Source organism: Pseudophryne corroboree, chromosome 9 (assembly GCF_028390025.1).
Source record: "Pseudophryne corroboree isolate aPseCor3 chromosome 9, aPseCor3.hap2, whole genome shotgun sequence".
NCBI lineage: Eukaryota > Metazoa > Chordata > Amphibia > Anura > Myobatrachidae > Pseudophryne > Pseudophryne corroboree.
Genome location: NC_086452.1, coordinates 61,489,381 through 61,511,198, shown reverse-complemented (window position 1 = coordinate 61,511,198; position 21,818 = coordinate 61,489,381). Strand labels below are relative to the sequence as shown.

General features: G+C 48.6%; 1 protein-coding gene across 2 annotated transcripts in view; it reads right to left on the bottom strand.

The window, feature by feature from the left end:
- The window catches only part of HECTD3 (HECT domain E3 ubiquitin protein ligase 3), a 152,879-nt gene that overhangs the window by 45,666 nt on the left and 85,395 nt on the right, over positions 1 to 21,818 (bottom strand). For both annotated transcript variants that reach the window (XM_063939433.1, XM_063939432.1), the window contains exons 6-11: positions 21,186 to 21,301; positions 17,883 to 17,996; positions 16,303 to 16,385; positions 14,745 to 14,910; positions 13,711 to 13,792; positions 6,842 to 7,024 (exon numbers count right to left, since the gene is read on the bottom strand). In XM_063939433.1, the coding sequence (XP_063795503.1) occupies positions 6,842 to 7,024; positions 13,711 to 13,792; positions 14,745 to 14,910; positions 16,303 to 16,385; positions 17,883 to 17,996; positions 21,186 to 21,301 (744 nt within the window). The remainder of the gene's footprint in view (positions 1 to 6,841; positions 7,025 to 13,710; positions 13,793 to 14,744; positions 14,911 to 16,302; positions 16,386 to 17,882; positions 17,997 to 21,185; positions 21,302 to 21,818) is intronic.

Here is a 21,818-nt window from a genome sequence, read left to right as displayed (position 1 = left end):
CTCAGAATTGGGGGCCTTATCGTGTAAAAGTCCATATGTGGTCTTTTACGAGGACAGAGCAGAGCTCCGGACTCGGCAACAGTTCCTGCCGAAGGTGGTCTCTGCATTTCATCTGAATCAACCTATTGTGGTTCCGTAAAGTTCTGGCGCCTTGCTCCTCCGGAGGCATTGGATGCTGTTCGAGCCTTGAAGATCTATGTCAAGCGAATTACTCGGATCAGAAAAACGGATTCCTTGTTTGTGCTCTATGATGCGCAGAAAAAGGGTTGTCTGGCTTCTAAGCAGTCCATTGCTCGTTGGCTTAGGCTTACTATCCAACAGACCTATGTGGCGGCAGCCTTACCTGTTCCTAAGTCTCTAAAGGCCCACTCTACAAGATCGGTGGGCTCATCCTGGGCGGCTGACCGTGGTGTCTCGGCCTTGCAACTATGCGGAGCAGCTACCTGGTCGGGGAAGAACACTTTTGTTAAGTTCTACACGTTTGACACCATGGCCAAAGAGGATACCCAGTTTCGGCAGGCGGTGCTGCAGCAGTCTCCGCACGTTCCCGCACGTTCTGGAAGCTTTGGGACGTCCCCATAGTACTAGATTCCCCAATATCCCTTACGGATTTTAATTACCTACCGGTAAATCCTTTTCTCGTAGTCCGTAAGGGATATTGGGCGCCCGCCTCAGTGCGTTGACTTTTCTGCAGGTTCTTGTTATTTTGGTTACCTGTTCAGCTGTTGCTGTTTTTACCAGCCATTGCTGGTTGTTGTATGTTAGTGGTGTGGTGGTGTATAAATCTCACCACTCTTTGTTATCATAATTCCTTCTCTCATATATGTCCTTTCTCCTTCGGGCACTGTTTCTCTAACGTCCTAGTGGATGCTGGGAACTCCGTAAGGACCATGGGGAATAGCGGGCTCCGAAGGAGGCTGGGCACTCTAGAAAGATTTATGACTACCTGGTGTGCACTGGCTCCTCCCACTATGACCCTCCTCCAAGCCTCAGTTAGATCTTGTGCCCGGCCGAGGTTGGATGCACACTAGGGGCTCTCCTGAGCCCTTAGAAAGAAAGTATAGATTTAGGTTTTTTATTTTCAGTGAGACCTGCTGGCAACAGGCTCACTGCAGAGAGGGACTAAGGGGAGAAGAAGCGAACTCGCCTGCTTGCAGCCGGATTGGGCTTCTTAGGCTACTGGACACCATTAGCTCCAGAGGGATCGACCGCAGGCCCAGTCCTTGGTGTCCGGTCCCGGAGCCGCGCCGCCGTCCCCCTTACAGAGCCAGAAGCAAGAAGAGGTCCGGAAAAACGGCGGCAGAAGACATCGGTCTTCACCAAGGTAGCGCACAGCACTGCAGCTGTGCGCCATTGCTCCTCATGCACACCACACACTCCGGTCACTGATGGGTGCAGGGCGCTGGGGGGGGGGGGGCGCCCTGAGCAGCAATATAAACACCTTGGCTGGCAAAAATACATCACATATAACCCCCAGGGCTATATGGATGTATATTAACCCCTGCCAGATTCCATAAAAATGCGGGAGAAAAGTCCGCAAAAAAGGGGCGGAGCCTATCTCCTCAGCACACTGGCGCCATTTTTCCCTCATAGCTCCGTTGGAGGGAAGCTCCTTGGCTCTCCCCTGCAGTCTACACTACAGAACAGGGTTAAAACAGAGAGGGGGGGCACTAAATTTAGGCGCAGTATAAATTATATAAAAGCAGCTATAGGGGACATAACTCAGTTAGTCCCTGCATTATATAGCGCTCTGGTGTGTGCTGGCATACTCTCACTCTGTCCCCCCAAAGGGCTTTTGTGGGTCCTGTCCTCATTGGAGCATTCCTTGTGTGTGTGCGGTGTGTCGGTACGGCTGTGTCGACATGTTTGATGAGGAGACTTATGTGGAGGCGGAGCAGTTGCCGATAAATGAGATGTCGCCCCTGTGGGCCGACACCAGAGTGGATGGATAGGTGGAAGGTATTAACCGACAGTGTCAACTCCTTACATAAAAGGCTGGATGACGTAACAGCTATGGGACAGCCGGCTTCTCAGCCCGCGCCTGCCCAGACGTCTCAAAGGCCATCAACGCTCCCTCAGATGGCAGACACAGATGTCGACACGGGGTCTGACTCCAGTGTCGACGAGGTTGAGACATATACACAATCCACTAGGAACATCCGTTACATGATCCCGGCAATATAAAATGTGTTACACATTTCTGACATTAACCCAAGTACCACTAAAAACAAAGGGTTTTATGTGTGGGGAGAAAAAGCAGGCAGTGTTTTGTTCCCCCATCAAATGAGTGAATGAAGTGTGAAAAAGCGTGGGTTTCCCCGATAAGAAACTGGTAATTTCTAACAAGTTACTGATGGCGTACCCTTTCCCGCCAGAGGATAAGTTACGCTGGGAGATATCCCCTAGGGTGGATAAGGCGCTCACACGTTTGTCAAGGTGGCACTGCCGTCTTAGGATACGGCCACTTTGAAGGTACCTGCTGATAAATAGCAGGAGGCTATCCTGAAGTCTGTAATTACACACTCAGGTACTAGACTGAGACCTGCAGACTGCTGCAGCGTGGTCTGTACCCCTTTCAAACAGGGATACTATTTTGCGAACATAAGACGTCGTCTTATATATGAGGGATGCACAGAGGAATATTTTGCCGGCTGGCATCCTGAATTATTGCAATGTCCATTCTGTCAGGAGGGTATTGGAGTCCCGACACTGGACAGGTGATGCTGACTTTAAAAGGCACATAGAGCCTTATAAGGGTGAGGAATTGGTTGGGGATGGTCTCTGGGACCTCGTATCCACAGCAACAGCTGGGATGAAAATATTTTACCTCAGGTTTCCTCACAGCCTAAGAAACGCACTGTATTATCAGGTACAGTCCTTTCGGCTTCAAAAAAGCAGGCGGGTCAAACGAGGGAAGAGGAAAAATGCTGCACCAGCAGCCAGTCCCCAGAATCAAAATTCTTCCCCTGCTTCCTCTGAGTCCACCGCATGACGCGGGGGCTCCACAGGCGTAGCCAGGTACGGTGGAGGGCCGCCTCAAAAATGTCAGCGATCAGTGGGCTCGCTCACAGGTGGATCCCTGGATCCTTCAAGTAGTATCTCAGGGGTACAAGCTGAAAGTCGAGGCGTCTGCCCCCCCGCCGTTTACTCAAATCTGCCTTGCCGACAACTCCCTCAGGCAGGGAGGCTGTGCTAGAGGCAATTCACAAGCTGTATTCCCAGCAGGTGATAGTCAAGGTGCCCCTACTTCAACAAGGACGGGGTTACTATTCCACACTGTTTGTGGTACCGAAACCAGCCGGTTCGGTGAGACCCATTTTAAAATGGAAATCCTTGAACACTTACATAACAAAGTTCAAGATGGAATCGCTCAGGGCGGTTATTGCAAGCCTGGACGAGGGGGATTACATGGTATCCCTGGACATCAAGGATGCTTACCTGCATGTCCCTATTTACCTTCCTCACCAGGAGTACCTCAGATTGTGGTACAGGATTGCCATTACCAATTCCAGGCACTACCGTTTGGACTGTCCACGGCACCGAGGGTGTTTACCAAGGTAATGGCAGAAATGATGATACTCCTTCAAAAAAAAAAGGGAGTTTTTATTATCCCATACTTGGATGTTCTCCTTATAAAGGCAAGGTCCAGGGAGCAGTTACTGGTCGGAGTAGCACTATCTCAGTAGGTGCTACAACAACATGGCTGGATTCTGAACATTCCAAAGTCACAGCTGGTTCCTTCCACTCGCTTACTGTTCCTGGGGATGATTTTTGGACACAGAACAGAAAAAAGTGTTTCTCCCGCAGGAGAAAGCCAAGGAGCTGTCATCTCTAGTCAGAGACCTCCTAAAACCAAAAAGGGTATCGGTGCATCGTTGCACACGAGTCCTGGGAAAAATGGTGGCTTCATACGAAGCAATTCCATTCGGCAGGTTCCATGCGAGGACCTTCCCGTGAGACCTCTTAGATAAGTGGTCGGGATCGCATCTTCAAATGCATCAAATGATAACCCTGTCTCCAAGGACCAGGGTGTCTCTACTGTGGTGGATGCAGGGTGCTCATCTTCTAGAGGGCCGCAGTTTCGGCATACAGGACTGGGTCCTGGTGACCACGGATGCCAGCCTTCAAGGCTGGGGAGCAGTCACACAGGGAAGAAACTTCCAGGGCCTATGGTCAAGTCAGGAGACTTCCCTACATATAAATTCTGGAACTGAGGGCCATTTACAATGCCCTAAGTCAGGCAAGACCCCTGCTTCAAAACCAGCCGGTACTGATACAGTCAGACAACATCACGGCAGTCGCCCATGTGACCCGACAGGGCGGCACAAGAAGCAGGATGGCAATGGCAGAAGCCACAAGGATTCTCCGATGGGCGGAAAATCACGTACTAGCACTGTCAGCAGTGTTCATTCCGGGAGTGGACAACTGGGAAGCAGACTTCCTCAGCAGACACAACCTACACCCGGGAGAGTGGGAACTTCATCCAGAAGTCTTCCTGCTGTTGGTAAACCGTTGGGAAAGGCCACAGGTGGACATGATGGCGTCCCGCTTAAACAAAAAGCTAAAGAGATATTGCGCCAGGTCAAGGGACCCTCAGGCGATAGCTGTGGACGCTCTAGTGACACCGTGGGTGTACCAGTCGGTTTATGTGTTCCCTTCTCTGCCTCTCATACCAAAGGTACTGAGAATAATAAGATGGCGAGGAGTAAGAACGATACTCGTGGTTCCGGATTGGCCAAGAAGGGCTTGGTACCCGGAACTTCAGGAAATGCTATCAGAGGACCCATGGCCTCTGCCGCTCAGACAGGACCTGCTTCAGCAGGGGCCCTGTCTGTTCCAAGACTTACCGCGGCTGCGTTTGACGGCATGGCGATTGAGCGCCGGATCCTGAAGGAAAAGGGTATTCCGGAAGAAGTCATTCCTGCGCTTATTAAAGCCAGGAAAGATGTTACGGCAAAGCATTATCACCGCATGTGGCGGGAATATGTTGCATGGTGCGAGGCCAAAAAGGCCCCAACAGAGGAATTTCCACTAGGTCGATTTCTACATTTCCTGCAAGCAGGAGTGAATATGGGCCTAAGTCTAGGCTCCATTAAAGTACAGATCTCGGCTCTGTCGATTTTCTTTCAAAAAGAATTAGCTTCAGTACCTGAAGTTCAGGCATTGTGAAAGGAGTGCTGCATATTCAGCCCCCGTTTGTGCCCCCTGTGGCACCTTGGGATCTCAACGTGGTGTTGAGTTTTCTTAAAATCACATTGGTTTGAGCCACTAAAAACCGTGGATCTAAAATATCTCACGTGGAAAGTGGTCATGTTATTGGCCTTGGCTTCAGCCAGGCGAGTGTCAGAATTGGCGGCTTTATCATGTAAAAGCCCTTATCTGATTTTCCATATGGATAGGGCAGAATTGAGGACTCGTCCCCAATTTCTTCCTAAGGTGGTGTCAGCGTTTCACCTGAACCAGCCTATTGTGGTTCCGGCGGCTACTAGTGAATTGGAGGACTCCAAGTTGCTAGACGTTGTCAGGGCCCTGAAAATATATGTTTCCAGGACGGCTGGAGTCAGAAACTCTGACTCGCTGTTTATCCTGTATGCACCCAACAAGCTGGGTGCTCCTGCTTCTAAGCAGTCTATTGCTCGCTGGCTTTGTAGTACAATTCAGCTTGCACATTCTGTGGCAGGCATACCACAGCCAAAATCTGTAAATGCCCATTCCACAAGGAAGGTGGGCTCATCTTGGGCGGCTGCCCGAGGGGTCTCGGCTTTACAACTTTGCCGAGCAGCTACTTGGTCAGGGGCAAACACGTTTGCAAAATTCTACAAATTTGATACCCTGGCTGAGGAGGACCCGCAGTTCTCTCATTCGGTGCTACAGAGTCATCCGCACTCTCCCGCCCGTTTGGGAGCTTTGGTATAATCCCCATGGTCCTTACGGAGTTCCCAGCATCCACTAGGACGTTAGAGAAAATAAGAATTTACTCACCGGTAATTCTATTTCTCGTAGTCCGTAGTGGATGCTGGGCGCCCATCCCAAGTACGGATTGTCTGCAATACTTGTAAATAGTTATTGTTAACTAAAGGGTTATTGTTGAGCCATCTGTTGAGAGGCTCAGTTGTTTTCATACTGTCAAACTGGATATAGTATCACGAGTTGTACGGTGTGATTGGTGTGGCTGGTAAGAGTCTTACCCGGGATTCTAAATCCTTCCTTATTATGTCTGCTCGTCCGGGCACAGTGTCCTAACTGAGGCTTGGAGGAGGGTCATAGTGGGAGGAGCCAGTGCACACCAGGTAGTCATAAATCTTTCTAGAGTGCCCAGCCTCCTTCGGAGCCCGCTATTCCCCATGGTCCTTACGGAGTTCCCAGCATCCACTACGGACTACGAGAAATAGAATTACCGGTGAGTAAATTCTTATTTTTACCTACAACTGCCTGTGGAAGAGGGCATAGAGGGGAGGCGCCATCACACCCAGTGAAGAAAATTTAAAGTGCACCGGCTCCTTTGGACATGGGGTCCAAAGGAATCGGTGCACTTTAAATTTTCTTCACTGTACCCTATACCCATCGTACTAGATTCCCCAATATCCCTTATGGACTACGAGAAAAGGATTTACCAGTAGGTAATTAAAATCCTATTTTAAGCTGCTCTTTAAGCTCAAGAAAATAGCAGCCAATGAGATACTGGGTTTCAATAGTCAAATCTGCATGTAAGTATGAAACCTTTGCCAGATTGGTAGCTTGTTATATAAACCCCATTATTATTGGTAGTGCCCTGCGGAATGCACCTGATACTATCTGTAAGATGTTTTCCTGCACCAGCTGTCTGGGGTCTACACGGTACCTGACTGAAGACGGTCTTCTTGTAGGTGGGGTCTAGTGTTGGATTATCCCGGTGCTCCACGGCCAGCCGCCGGTTGATGTACAGACGAGGCATGCAGTTGGGTTTACTGGTCTCGGAGTCTTTCAAGCACTGGGTGGTGAGCGGAGAGCGGCGTTTGGACAGCAGCAGGAACTGTTTAATGTACTATAATAGGAGAAAGAGTTCCACAGTCACTAATTAATAAGAATTGTAATAAAAACTCTATCCGAGAGGTACATGGCAATCAGACTCTGACAATGAAATCATCACAACTGAATTTAAGTAAAATACAGCAAAAAGTGTCTGAAGGCCTTGAGAGGGGGCGGACAGGGAGAGGAGGAGCCAGTTATCTGTCCAGTGACCACGCCTCCTGGAGGGTGGAGCATAAGCCACTGTCCGTCCCCTTACTGCAAATGGAGAAAAATGTATCGTATCCTAGGTAATATATACATAGAATACCTTACACATGTATTTATAGACTGAGACTTCCATATTGGTAAATAAAACTTTGCTATATATACCCAGAAGAAGTTAGAGAATATTTGACAACTCTAATACTGCACATCATGGGCGGATCACATATCTACCGGCACCTGAGGACAGAGTCGGTCCACCATGTCATTTTGTGGTACCACGTTCATTAAGGTAAGTCTTGGCAATATAGGCCCTCATTCCGAGTTGTTCGCTCGCTAGCTACTTTTAGCAGCATTGCACACGCTAGGCCGCCGCCCTCTGGGAGTGTATCTTAGCTTAGCAGAATAGCGAACGAAAAATTAGCAGAATTGCGAATAATAAGATTTTACTTACCGATAAATCTATTTCTCGTAGTCCGTAGTGGATGCTGGGGACTCCGTCAGGACCATGGGGATATAGCGGCTCCGCAGGAGACAGGGCACAATAATAAAAGCTTTAGGATCAGGTGGTGTGCACTGGCTCCTCCCCCTATGACCCTCCTCCAAGCCTCAGTTAGGATACTGTGCCCGGACGAGCGTGCATAATAAGGAAGGATATTGAATCCCGGGTAAGACTCATACCAGCCACACCAATCACACCGTACAACCTGTGATCTGAACCCAGTTAACAGTATGATAACAACGAAGGAGCCTCTGAAAAGATGGCTCACAACAAGAATAACCCGATTTTTGTAACAATAATTATGTACAAGTATTGCAGACAATCCGCACTTGGGATGGGCGCCCAGCATCCACTACGGACTACGAGAAATAGATTTATCGGTAAGTAAAATCTTATTTTCTCTGACGTCCTAGTGGATGCTGGGGACTCCGTCAGGACCATGGGGATTATACCAAAGCTCCCAAACGGGCGGGAGAGTGCGGATGACCCTGCAGCACCGAATGAGAGAACTCCATGTCCTCCTCAGCCAGGGTATCAAATTTGTAGAATTTAGCAAACGTGTTTGCCCCTGACCAAGTAACTGCTCGGCAAAGTTGTAAAGCCGAGACCCCTCGGGCAGTCGCCCAAGATGAGCCCCCTTCCTTTTGGAATGGGCTTTTACCGATTTTGGCTGTGGCAGGCCTGCCACAGAATGTGTAAACTGAATTGTATTACAAATCCAGCGAGCAATCGTCTGCTTAGAAGCAGGAGCACCCATCTTGTTGGGTGCATACAGGCTAAACAGCGAGTCAGATTTTCTGACTCCAGCCTTCCTGGAAACATATTTTTCAGGGCCCTGACAACGTCAAGTAACTTGGAGTCCTCCAAGTCCCTAGTACCCGCAGGTACCACAATAGGTTGGTTCATGTGAAAAACAGAAAACACCTTAAGGAGAAATTGAGGACGAGTCCTCAATTCTGCCCTGTCAGAATGAAAATTTAAGTAAGGGCTTTATATATGATAAAGCCGCCAATTCTGACACACGCCTGGCTGAAGCCAGGGCTAATAGCATCGTCACCTTCCATGTGAGATATTTTAAGTCCACAGTGGTGAGTGGTTCAAACCAATGTGACTTTAGGAAACTCAAAACAACATTGAGATCCCAAAGTGCCACTGGGGCACAAAAGGAGGCTGTATATGCAGTACCCCTTTTACAAACATCTGAACGTCAGGCACTAAAGCCAGTTCTTTCTGGAAGAAATTCGACAGGGCCGAAATTTTAACCTTAATGGACCCTAATTTTAGGCCCATAGACAGTCCTGTTTTCAGGAAATGTAGGAAACGACCCAGTTGGAATTCCTCTGTAGGGGCCTTCTTGGCCTCACACCACGCAACATATCTTCGCCAAATGCGGTGAAAATGTTTTGCGGTTACATCCTTCCTGTCTTCGACCAGGGTAGGGATGACTTCATCTGGAAAGCCCTTTCAGGATCCGGCGTTCAACCGCCATGCCGTCAAACGCGGCCGCGGTAAGTCTTGGAACAGACAAGGCCCCTGCTGGAGCAGGTCCTTTCTTAAAGGTAGAGGCCACGGGTCTTCCGTGAACATCTCTTGAAGTTTCGGGTACCAAGTCCTTCTTGGCCAATCCGGAACCACGAGTATCATTCTTACTCATCTCCCTCTTATGATTCTCAGTACTTTTGGTATGAGAGGCATAGGAGGGAACACATACTCTGACTGGTACACCCACAGTGTTACCAGAGCGTCCACCGCTATTGCCTGAGGGTCCCTTGACCTGGCGCAATATCTAGTTTTTTGTTCAGGCGGGACGCCATCATGTCCACCTTTGGTTTTTCACAACGGTTTACAATCATGTGGAAGACTTCCCGATGAAGTCCCCACTCTCCCGGGTGGAGGTCATGCCTGCTGAGGAAGTCTGCTTCCCAGTTTTCCACTCCCGGAATGAACACTGCTGAGAGTGTTATCACATGATTTTTCTCCCAGCGAAGAATCCTTGCAGTTTCTGCCATTTCCCTCCTGCTTCTTGTGCCGCCCTGTCTGTTTACGTGGGCGACTGCCGTGATGTTGTCCCACTGGATCAATACCGGCTGACCTTGAAGCAGAGGTCTTGCTAAGCTTAGAGCATTGTAAATTGCCCTTAGCTCCAGTATATTTATGTGGAGAGAAGTCTCCAGACTCGATCACACTCTCTGGAAATTTTTTTCCTTGTGTGACTGCTCCCCAGCCACTCAGGCTGGCATCCGTGGTCACCAGGACCCAGTCCTGAATGCCGAATCTGCGGCCCTTTCATAGATGAGCACTCTGCAGCCACCGCAGAAGAAACACCCTTGTCCTTGGAGACAGGGTTATCCGCTGATGCATCTGAAGATGCGATCCGGACCATTTTTCCAGCAGATCCCACGGAAAGGTTCTTGCGTGAAATCTACCGAATGGGATCGCTTTGTAAGAAACCACCATTTTTCACAGGATCCTTGTGCAATGATGCACTGATACTTTTCCTGGTTTTAGGAGGTTCCTGACTAGCTCGGATAACTCCCTGGCTTTCTTCTCCGGGAGAAAACATTTTCTGGACTGTGTCCAGAATCATCCCTAGGAACAGTAGACGTGTCGTCGGAAAAAACTGCGATTTTGGAATATTTAGAATCCACTCGTGCTGTCGTAGAACTACTTAAGATAGTGCTACTCCGACCTCCAACTGTTCTCTGGACCTTGCCCTTATCAGGAAAGCGTCCATATTTCTTTTAAGAAGAATCATCATTTCGGCCATTACCTTGGTAAAGACCCGGGGTGCCATGGACAATCCAAACGGCAGCGTCTGAACTGATAGTGACAGTTCTGTACCACGAACCTGAGGTACCCTTCGTGAGAAGGGCAAATTTGGACATGTAGGTAAGCGTCCCTGATATCCAGTGACACCATATCGTCCCCTTCTTCCTGGTTCGCTATCACTGCTCTGAGTGACTCCATCTTGATTTGAACGCTTGTATGTAAGTGTTCAAATATTTCAGATCTCACCTAGCCGTCTGGCTTCAGTACCACAATATAGTGTGGAATAATACCCCTTCCCTTGTTGTAGAAGGGGTACTTTGATTATCACCTGCTGGGAATACAGCCTGTGAATTGTTCCCAATACTGCCTCCCTGTCGGAGGGAGACGTTGGTAAAGCAGACTTCAGGAACTTGTGAGGGGGGAGACGTCTCGAATTTCCAATGTACACCTGGGATACTACGTGTAGGATCCAGGAGTCCACTTGTGAGTGAGCCCACTGCGTGCTGAAACTCTTGAGATGACCCCCTACCGCACCTGAGTCCGCTTGTACGGCCCCAGCGTCATGCTGCGGACTTGGCAGAAGCTGTGGAGGGCTTCTGTTCCTGGGAATGGGCTGCCTGCTGCAGTCTTCTTCCCTTTCCTCTACCCCTGGGCAGATATGACTGGCCCTTTTGCCCGCCTGCCCTTATGGGGACGAAAGGACTGAGACTGAAAAGACTGTGTCCTTTTCTGCTGAGATGTGACTTGGGGTAACAAAAGGTGGATTTTTCAGCTGTTGCCATGGCCACCAGGTCCGATGGACCGCCCCTTTATACGGCAATACTTCCATGTGCCGTCTGGAATCTGCATCACCTGACCACTGTCGTCTGGCAGATATGGACATCACATTTACTCTTGATGCCAGAATGCAAATATCCCTCTGCGCATCTCGCATATATAGAAATGCATCCTTAAAATGCTCTATAGTCAATAAAATCTTGTCCCTGTCAAGGGTATCAATATTTTCAGTCAGGAAATCCGACCAAGCCCCCTCAGCGCTGCACATCCAGGCTGAGGCGATTGCTGGTCGTAGTATAACACCAGTATATGTGTATATACTTTTAGGATATTTTTCAGCTTCCTATCAGCTGGCTCCTTGAGGGCTGCCGTATCTGGAGACGGTAACGCCACTTGTTTTTATAAGCGTGTGAGCGCCTTATTCACCCTAAGGTGTGTTTCCCAACTCGCCCTAACTTCTGGCGGGAAAGGGTATACCGCCAATAATTTTCTATCGGAGGAAACCCACGTATCATCACACACTTCATTTAATTTATCTGATTCAGGAAAAACTACAAGTAGTTTATTCACACCCTACATAATACCCTTATTTGTGGTACTTGTAGTATCAGAAATATGTAACACCTCCTTCATTGCCCTTAACATGAAACGTGTGGCCCTAAAGGAAAATACGTTTGTTTCTTCACCGTCGACACTGGAGTCAGTGTCCGTGTCTGTGTCTGTGTCGACCGACTGAGGTAAATGGGCGTTTTTACAAGCCCCTGACGGTGTCTGAGATGCCTGGACAGGTACTAATTTGTTTGCCGGCCGTCTCATGTCGTCAACCGACCTTGCAGCGTGTTGACATTATCACGTAATTCCTAAATAAGCCATCCATTCCAGTGTCGACTCCCTAGAGAGTGACATCACCAATACAGGCAATTTGCTCCGCCTCCTCACCAACATCGTCCTCCTACATGTCGACACACACGTACCGACACACATCACACACACAGGGAATGCTCTGACAGAGGACAGGACCCCACTAGCCCTTTGGGGAGACAGAGGGAGAGTTTGCCAGCACACACCAAAAACGCTATCATTATACAGGGACAACCCCTTATACAAGTGTTTTCCCTTATAGCATTTTTATATATGTAATCATATCGCCAAATAAGTGCCCCCCCTCTCTGTTTTAACCCTGTTTCTGTAGTGCAGTGCAGGGGAGAGCCTGGGAGCCTTCCTCACAGCAGAGCTGAGCAGGAAAATGGCGCCGTGTGCTGAGGAGAATAGGCCCCGCCCCCTTTTCGGCGGGCTCTTCTCCCGGAGTTTGTGAGATCTGGCAGGGGTTAAATACAGCCATATAGCCTCAAGGGCTATATGTGATGTATTTTAGCCATAAAAAGGTATTATACATTGCTGCCCAGGGCGCCCCCCCCAGCGCCCTGCACCCTCAGTGACAGTTGGTGACTGTTGGTGAAGTGTGCTGACAACAATGGCGCACAGCTGCAGTGCTGTGCGCTACCTTATGAAGACTGAAAGTCTTCTGCCGCCTGTTTCTGGACCTCTTCAACTTCGGCATCTGCAAGGGGGGTCGGCGGCACGGCTCCGGGACCGGACTCCATGGCTGGGCCTGTGTTCGATCCCTCTGGAGCTAATGGTGTCCAGTAGCCTAAGAAGCAAATCCATCCTGCACGCAGGTGAGTTTACTTCTCTCCCCTAAGTCCCTCGTAGCAGTGAGCCTGTTGCCAGCAGGACTCACTGAAAATAAAAAACCTAACTTAAACTTTTATTCTAAGCAGCTCAGGAGAGCCACCTAGATTGCACCCTTCTCGTCGGGCACAAAAATCTAACTGAGGCTTGGAGGAGGGTCATAGGGGGAGGAGCCAGTGCACACCACCTGATCCTAAAGCTTTTATTATTGTGCCCTGTCTCCTGCGGAGCCGCTATATCCCCATGGTCCTGACGGAGTCCCCAGCATCCACTAGGACGTCAGAGAAAAATAATTCTTAGCAGTTTCTGAGTAGCTCCAGACTAACTCCTACACTGCGATCAGCTCAGCCCGTTTTGTTCCTGGTTTGACGTCACAAACACGCCCTGCGTTCGGCCAGCCACTCCCCCGATTCTCCAGACACTCCCACGTTTTATCCTGGCACGCCTGCGTTTTTCCGCACACTCCCAGAAAACAGTCAGTTTCCGCCCAGAAACACTGACTTCCTGTCAATCACACTCCGATAACTTCAACAATGAAAATTCTTCGTTTGGACGTGAGTAAATCTACTAAGTTTTGTGCTAGAATACTTAGTGCATGCGCACTGCGTACCATGCGCATGCGCATTTTTGCCTTAATCGCTCCGTTGCGGAAATCGGCAACGAGCGAACAACTCGGAATGACCCCCATAGTTGGAGATATTTCCTACAAGCTGTGTTCTTACAATTCTAACATCTGACACCGGATACGACTCTCTCACCTTCAGTTGGTTGAACGTGCCGACACTGTGGTCCCAGGTGGGAACGAGGTGGTGGAGAACTTTATCTAGCAGCTTGACAAACCTGGCAGGAGAACAGGGCAATGATCAGTCACTGCAGATGCGCTGTTTCAAATGTTTAATCCTACACATGCTGGGAAACCATCTACATCAGTTAGAGAACACAGATATATAGCTTTGGTGACACAAAAAAAGAGGTCATTAATGAGGTGTAAATTTTAATAGGACCTTTCATGATCAGTTGCGGACGCTGCCCGTGGACTGCAGCGCAGACCACACATTGCATGGGGAAGGGGGAGAAGGCTCGGCAGTAAACAATGCTGCGTCCTGGGTGCAGCGGCTGGTGTGAAACGCACAGCGTTGCTGATCCCCGGGGTCAGGCAGCCAGCACATGTATAACATATAACATTATATGTATATTTATACGTGTTACCCCCACTCCCATGCAATGTGTGGTCTGCGCTGCAGTAGACACTGGTTGTGAGCGTATTGGGGATGAATCTCGGAGGAAGACATGGCAGAACCTTTTGTCACAGTCACTTCTATGTTTTTATGATAATGCAGTGAACTACCGAGATGCCCACTGGCTGCAGAGCAATTCCATCTTGGCGCCTCAGGAATGACACCATTGGCACCTGCTCTATAGCAGGTGAGGTTTTTCCGTCGGAACCTGGCATCCGGTGTGAGCGATTTAGCAGCCGCTAACGGCGTCTCACCCACGTCTGGCTAGCCCCCCCCGTTACCTCTGAGGAACGCCCATGTCTGGCCAGGCACCCCGGTTACCTCCCACGTCTGGCTAGCCACCCCCATTACCACCCAGGAACACATGCGTCTGGCTAAACACCGACCTCCCCTCCTCCTGTTACCAATGAGGAACGCCCAACGTCTGGCCAGGCACCCCCGTTACCTCCCACGTCTGGCTAGCCACCCCCGTTACCACCCAGGAGCACCCGCGTCTGGCAAGCCACCGTGGTGGTGGTGGTGGTGGGTACACAAGTGTTTATGTATATTCTGACCTCTTGATTACCATGGCTCTCCGGTATAGGATGTCTGGATCAATAGCTTCTAGACGTGGGTATCGTACCAGGTTGGGTGGATGAAACATGTCCGCCGTGAGCCCTAAATCTCTCTCTTTGGATGACTTAATCTTTATCCCATGTATTCGGACATCAATTCCTTCATCTAAGGAAACATAAATTAGAGGAGATGGAGCAAATTAAGAAGCCGCAGACTTTAGTGATGAATGAAACATCTACTGAAACATAGGGGGAGAGCTTGCTATAGAAGTAATTGGCCAATATACAATACATTCATGGTAACATTGTAGATTGACAGTGCGGGGATCCAAGAGACAATGAAAGAGAAAAGGCTCCTACAGGACTGTGTTATTTCCATAATAGGTTAACCATAAATCCCTGATCAGTGGCACTGCTACCAAGAACAGGTGTATTATCCTTAATACGGTATCCTGTTTCCTCTGATAACACGGTACACGACTGACAGGACATTTAAACTTTCAATAAAGGGGAAGGGGGGGGGGGGGAGATCAGTACTATTAATTTGTTCATTAGAGAAAATTAAAAAAAGTAACACTCTTTGGAAAATGTGACTTTCCTTTATCCTAAATATGTGCAACTCTATTTGCCGTTTATAACAATAGCAATCCCAAATCTGAGATGTTTTGTTTAAAACAGTCAAAATAGATGTCCACTAGGTGGAGCTGTTTTATTGGATTATTATGGATGCATCGCATATCAAGCAATAATATACCGCCCAGGTTTGGAAGAAAAAGAAACAATTGTTTTGGTTTAAACCAGGATTTTTTTGCATTAAAAAATACGTTAATACAAAAAATACAATCCTGCTTATTATATTAATATTTTGAAACACTGCTATGTATAAGAAATCTTGATCAACTATGTGTTAATGCTTAATAACATTAACAAACCAAAGTTATTAGGATTTGATATGATTTATTTTACATCTTTCAAGAAAACCATTTTTGAATGCTTATTATTCCTATTACATCTGAATATCATATTACATCTGAATATATGTACTGTAGGAAGACATATTAAAACATACAAAGTACACTCAGAGATGAAAATAAGAATAACTAGTTAATGATAAGCACTAGTCCTACTTATTACTTATAATTCGAGATGTGCCATCTGAGAGCCAATAAGATGCAGCTTTGAGATCTGAGTAAATCAGAACCTGCACATATCTACTTATAATTAAATCAGAATAGTAATAAAAAATGGAAAATGCAAAAGCACTTTTCAGAAAAACACACACACACACACACACACACACACACACACACACACGAGTTAAGGAGAACTGGGCAGGCCCCTGGCATTGAGCATTTTGAATAAAAATGCTAGTTTTTTTAGTATAATAAAGTTTTTTAGTTTGTTTTTTTTAAGAAGTCATGGTGCCGTACCAGTAGACGCAGCATAATAAAAAAAAAGTGTTTTTTTTATTTTTTTTAAACCATTTGGTGACAAGTACAAGAAGCTTATGACAGCAGCCAACACGCAGCTGATGTGTTACTATGGTAAGGCCACTGACCAAAACACTCAGTGATCCGGATCTCAATGAGCGGGAAGTGAGACGTCATATCTTCCAGGGCACACACGTCTCCAATCAGATTACTGTCAGGAAAACAGGACAAGTCAGAACCTATCATATAACCTGTATTAGGAAGCAGAGGACATTGATTATAGATAAAAAAAATATATTCATTTATTCTTACAGTGTTTGGTAAAATTTACTTCCACATAAAAGGACGAGATTATAAATAACACAACATTACACACTGAGACATTACCTTTTACGGCTCTCATTGTACTGACCACATGCTCATCTCCTACTGCACTCCCTCACACTCACTCCTCCAATTTGTCCTTTCATAATCACTCTCCTACCACTGTCCCCCCTCATACTCACTCCCCCACTGTCCCCCCCCACATACTCACTCCCCCACTGTCCCCCCCACATACTCACTCCCCCACTGTCCCCCCCTCATACTCACTCCCTCACTGCACCCCTTCACGCTCACTCCTCCAATGTGTACTTTCATAATCACTCCCCCACTGTCGTCTCCCTCATACTCTCTCCTCCAATTTTTCCTTTCATAATCACATCCCCACTGCGCCCCCTCATACTCACTCCACCACTGTCCCCCCCTCATACTCACACCCCCACTGTCCCCCCTCATACTTACTCCACCAGTCACCCCCTTATACTCACTCCCTCACTGCCCCCCCCTCATACTCACTCCCTCTCTGCCCCCCCTCATACTCACTCCCCCACTGCGCCCCCTCATACTCACACCCCCACTGTCCCCCCTCATACTTACTCCACCAGTCACCCCCTTATACTCACTCCCTCACTGCCCCCCCCTCATACTCACTCCCTCTCTGCCCCCCCTCATACTCACTCCCCCACTGCGCCTCCTCTCATACTCACACCCCCACTGCGCCCCCTCATACTCACACCCCCATTGTCCCCCCTCATACTTACTCCACCAGTCACCCCCTTATACTCACTCACTCACTCCTTCAATTGTCCTTTCATAATCACTTCCCCACTGTCCCCCCCTCATACTCCCTTACTGCCCCCCCCATACTCACTCCCCCACTGCACCCCCTCATACTCACTCCACCGCTGTCACCCCCTTATAATCACTCCCCCCTCATACTCACTTCATCGCTGTCCCCCCTCAATACTGCCACAACCACTGTGCCCCCTCATTCTCACTCCACTGCTGTGCCATCCCCAAACTCAGTTCCCCACCCTCACTCACTCCCCCACTGCCCCCCCTCATACTCAGTACCCCACTGTCCACCCCTCATACTCACTCCAGCACTGTCACCCCCTTATACTCACTCCGCCACCGACCCCCCCCAACATACGCCCGCACTGTCCTCCCTCATACTCACTCCCATACTGCCCCCCCACCATCATACTCACTTCTCCGCTGTCCCCCCCCAATACTGACTCCACCACTGCGCCCCCTCATTCTCACTCCACCGCTGTGCCATCCCCAAAACTCAGCCCCCCATTGTGCCACCCCCATACTCACTTCACCAGTGTGACGCCCCCCCTCATACTCACTCCATCGCTGTGACCCCTTATACTATACTCACTCCTCTATGAGGACATCATTGAGTTTCTTCAGGTTGTCTCTTTCGCCCCCATACACTACAACTCTTTTGGGCATGTAGTTCTCATCTGTAGAGTCAACCGCCAGCAGCAGCTTCCTGTGGGCACCAGGTGAGACGGAGAGCTTATACTCTACAGGAATCATAGTCTACATTGTAATATATAATAATATCACTGACCACTAGTCACACCTACAGTAAAGAAGCTGACTCAACACATCTAAAGGATGTTCCACCCTAACTACATTCCCCCATTCCACCCACTGGCCAGACAGGCAGATTGTGCTGGGATTTGTAGTTGCAAATGCACTGCAAAGCAAGGAAGCTGCCTACCCTTGGTCCGTATTTTCCAGTGACAGACAATGGCATTGTATGAAAATCTGGTGGACACCTGGGCAGGAGATGTTGCTAGATGAGATATAATTTGGGTTAGAAGTTTGGGATGTGACGTACTAATAAAAATTTGGGGGAAATTAGGTTGCTGAGGTTCCTAGGGGTATATGCAATTGCGGTCGAATTCCCGAAATTGTCGAATTTCGGGAATTTTTCGCCAAAAAAAAAAAAAAAATCGACAATGCAATTCAGTACTTTCCGACAAAAAAACGGACTTTCAAAATTCGACTTTTTGAAATTCGACTTTTGACAAATTCGACTTTTTTGCAATGATACACATTCTGCAATTCGACCAAAGTCTATTCAATGGAAGTTTGGAAATTCGACAACAGTACTTTTAGACAGTAAATTCGTCATTTTCAATCCGCCACACTTTGGAGGGTGAAAGCAATAAAAAAAAATTAAAACATGTTTTTTTTGGTGTTTTTTTTTTGGGTAATAGCATATCTATTTATATTAGAAGGGATTAGGTACTTGGTTTGTCTTTTTTGGAGGCACAAGTATTATTTATATATTTTTAAAAATAATATTTTTTTATTTTTTTTTGGATGGAATGGTAAAATCCCTGAAAAAAATGGCGTGGGATCCCCCCTCCAAAGCATAACCAGCCTCGGGCTCTTCGAGCTGGTCCTGGTTCTAAAAATGCGGGGGAAAAATTGACAGGGGTTCCCCCATATTTTTAAAACCAGCACCGGGCTCTGCGCCTGATGCTGGTGCAAAAAATACGGGGGACAAAAAGAGTAGGGGTCCCCCGTATTTTATACACCAGCATCGGGCTCCACTAGCTGGACAGATAATGCCACAGCCGGGGGTCACTTTTATACAGCGCCCTGCGGCCGTGGCATTAAATATCCAACTAGTCACCCCTGGCCGGGGTACCCTGGGGGAGTGGGGACCCCTTCAATCAAGGGCTCCCCCCCCCCCCAGCCACCCAAGGGCCAGGGGTGAAGCCCGAGGCTGTCCCCCCCATCCAAGGGCTGCGGATGGGAGGCGGATAGCCTTGAGAAAAATGTCAGAATATTGTTTTTTCCAGTAGTACTACAAGTCCCAGCAAGCCTCCCCCGCAAGCTGGTACTTGGAGAACCACAAGTACCAGCATGCGGGAGAAAAACGGGCCCGCTGGTACCTGTAGTTCTACTGGGGGAAAAATACCCAAATAAAAACAGGAGACCGACATCGTGAAAGTAAAACTTTATTTCATACGTCGACACACACATACTTACCTATGTTCACACGCCGACATCGGTCCTCTTCTCCAAGTAGAATCCAGTGGTACCTGAAAAGAAAAGATTAATACACTCACCTCATCCATGGTCCAGAGGTAAATCCACGAACTTGTCAAAAAAACAAACCGGACACCCGTACCACACGGACTGAAAGGGGTCCCATGTTGACACATGGAACCCCTTTCCACGAATGCAGAGAGACCCCCCCCCCGTGACAGCTGTCACTGAAAGGTCTCGTAAGCCAATCAGCGAGTGCAACGTCCTTGCACTCTGCTGATTGGCTCTGTGCGCGTCTGAGCTGACAGCGCATCGCAAAGCCTCTCCATTATATTCAATGGTGGGAACTTTGCGGCTAGCGATGGGGTCACCCGCCGGTCAGCGGCTGACTGCGGGTAACCCCACCACTGACGGCAAAGTTCCCACCATTGAAAGTAATGGGAGAGGCTTTGCGATGCGCTGTCTGAGGTCACACGCGCACAGCCAATCAGGTGAGCGCCACGGAAGTAGCGCTTCCTGATTGGCAGAAGGGACCTCAGTGACAGGAGTCACGTGGTGTCCCGGCATTCGGGGAAAGGGGTCCATGTGTCAACATGGGACCCCTTTCAGTCCGGTGGTACGGGTGTGCGTGTTTTTATTTTGCCAAGTACGAGGATTTGATCTCTGGACGTGGATTTATCTCTGGACACTGGCAGGTGAGTCTAATTTTTTTCACAGGTACCTCGGATCGTCGCAGACTGTGACAGTCGGCGTGTCAACATAGGTAAGTATGTGTGTGTCGGCAGTGTGTAATAAAGTTGTACTTGTCAAGGTGTGTGTCTCCTGTTTTTATTTGGGTATTTTTTTTCCAGTAGTACTACAGGTACCAGCGGGCCCGTTTTTCTCCCGCATGCTGGTACTTGTGGTTCTCCAAGTACCAGCTTGCGGGGGAGGCTTGCTGGGACTTGTAGTACTACTGGAAAAACCAATATTCTGACATTTTACTCAAGGCTATCAGCCTCCCATCCGCAGCCCTTGGATGGGGGGGACAGCCTCGGGCTTCACCCCTGGCCCTTGGGTGGCTGGGGGGGACCCCTTGATTGAAGGGGTCCCCACTCCCCCATGGTACCCCGGCCAGGGGTGACTAGTTGGATATTTAATGCCACGGCCGCAGGGCGCTGTATAAAAGTGACCCCCGGCTGTGGCATTATCTGTCCAGCTAGTGGAGCCCGATGCTGGTGTATAAAATACGGGGGACCCCTACTCTTTTTGTCCCCCGTATTTTTTGCACCAGCATCAGGCGCAGAGCCCGGTGCTGGTTTCAAAAATACGGGGGATCCCCTGTCAATTTTTACCCCGCATTTTTAGAACCAGGACCAGCTCGAAGAGCCCGAGGCTGGTTATGCTTTGGAGGGGGGACCCCACGCCATTTTTTTCCGGGTTTTTCCCGTTTTTTCCCGTTTTTTTAATTCGCTGCAAAATCCGGCAAATCGGACGTTTTTCGCCCGCGGGACTGTCGAATCCGTTTTTCATTGAATATGGTGAATTCCGGCAGCCACCTGCCGGAATTCACCTGTCGAATTGTGTCGAATTAAAAAACGGCGATAATTTGCCGCGATTCGACGTGAATTGCATATACCCCCTAGTGTGACTGTCAGGAGGTAAACACAGGCCAATCACAGAGATCACTTACTTGACAATGGTGCCTTCCTTCATGTGCAGCTGGATCCAGTGCTGTCCGTGAGATCCGTCACTCTCCCAGTAGGTGTCGTGGTAGCCGTCCGTCAGGCAAGACAGGTTGTTATCATCCTGTGATGAGAGATTTTAAAATCCAGGCTCTGACTTTGACTAATAAATCGCACAAACCTGTCCATCTCCCTCTTCACACGCCTAACAGGATCCATTACCCAACACTGCCGAGCCTCAAGCAGGGCAACATAGTCTGGAGAGAAGTACAAAAATTGCAGATGTGCAGCACAAAATCAGCTTTACATAGAAGTATCCAGGTTCACAGAGGGGAATATCAATGGGTGCGAAAGAGCAGAAGTTTCTACCCAATGGGAGCGAAGCAGATTTCTAGGTGCCCTCCAATTACAGCAACAATAAAAAGCTTAACCTGGACACAAGTGTCCCAATGTCCCTTTCATTTCCACGATCAATGAGGATAACCCCCTTAACGTGAGCGAAGAGCAATCCTGCACCAAGACGGGAAAGACCATGCAAACCAAGCCGTTTCGCTCTGTGCCTTCAGTGTGCTTCATTAGTAAGGTCCTCTGTGTCTACCTACTGTCCCAGCACCTGATTGGCTCTCAGATGTGACTGCTTT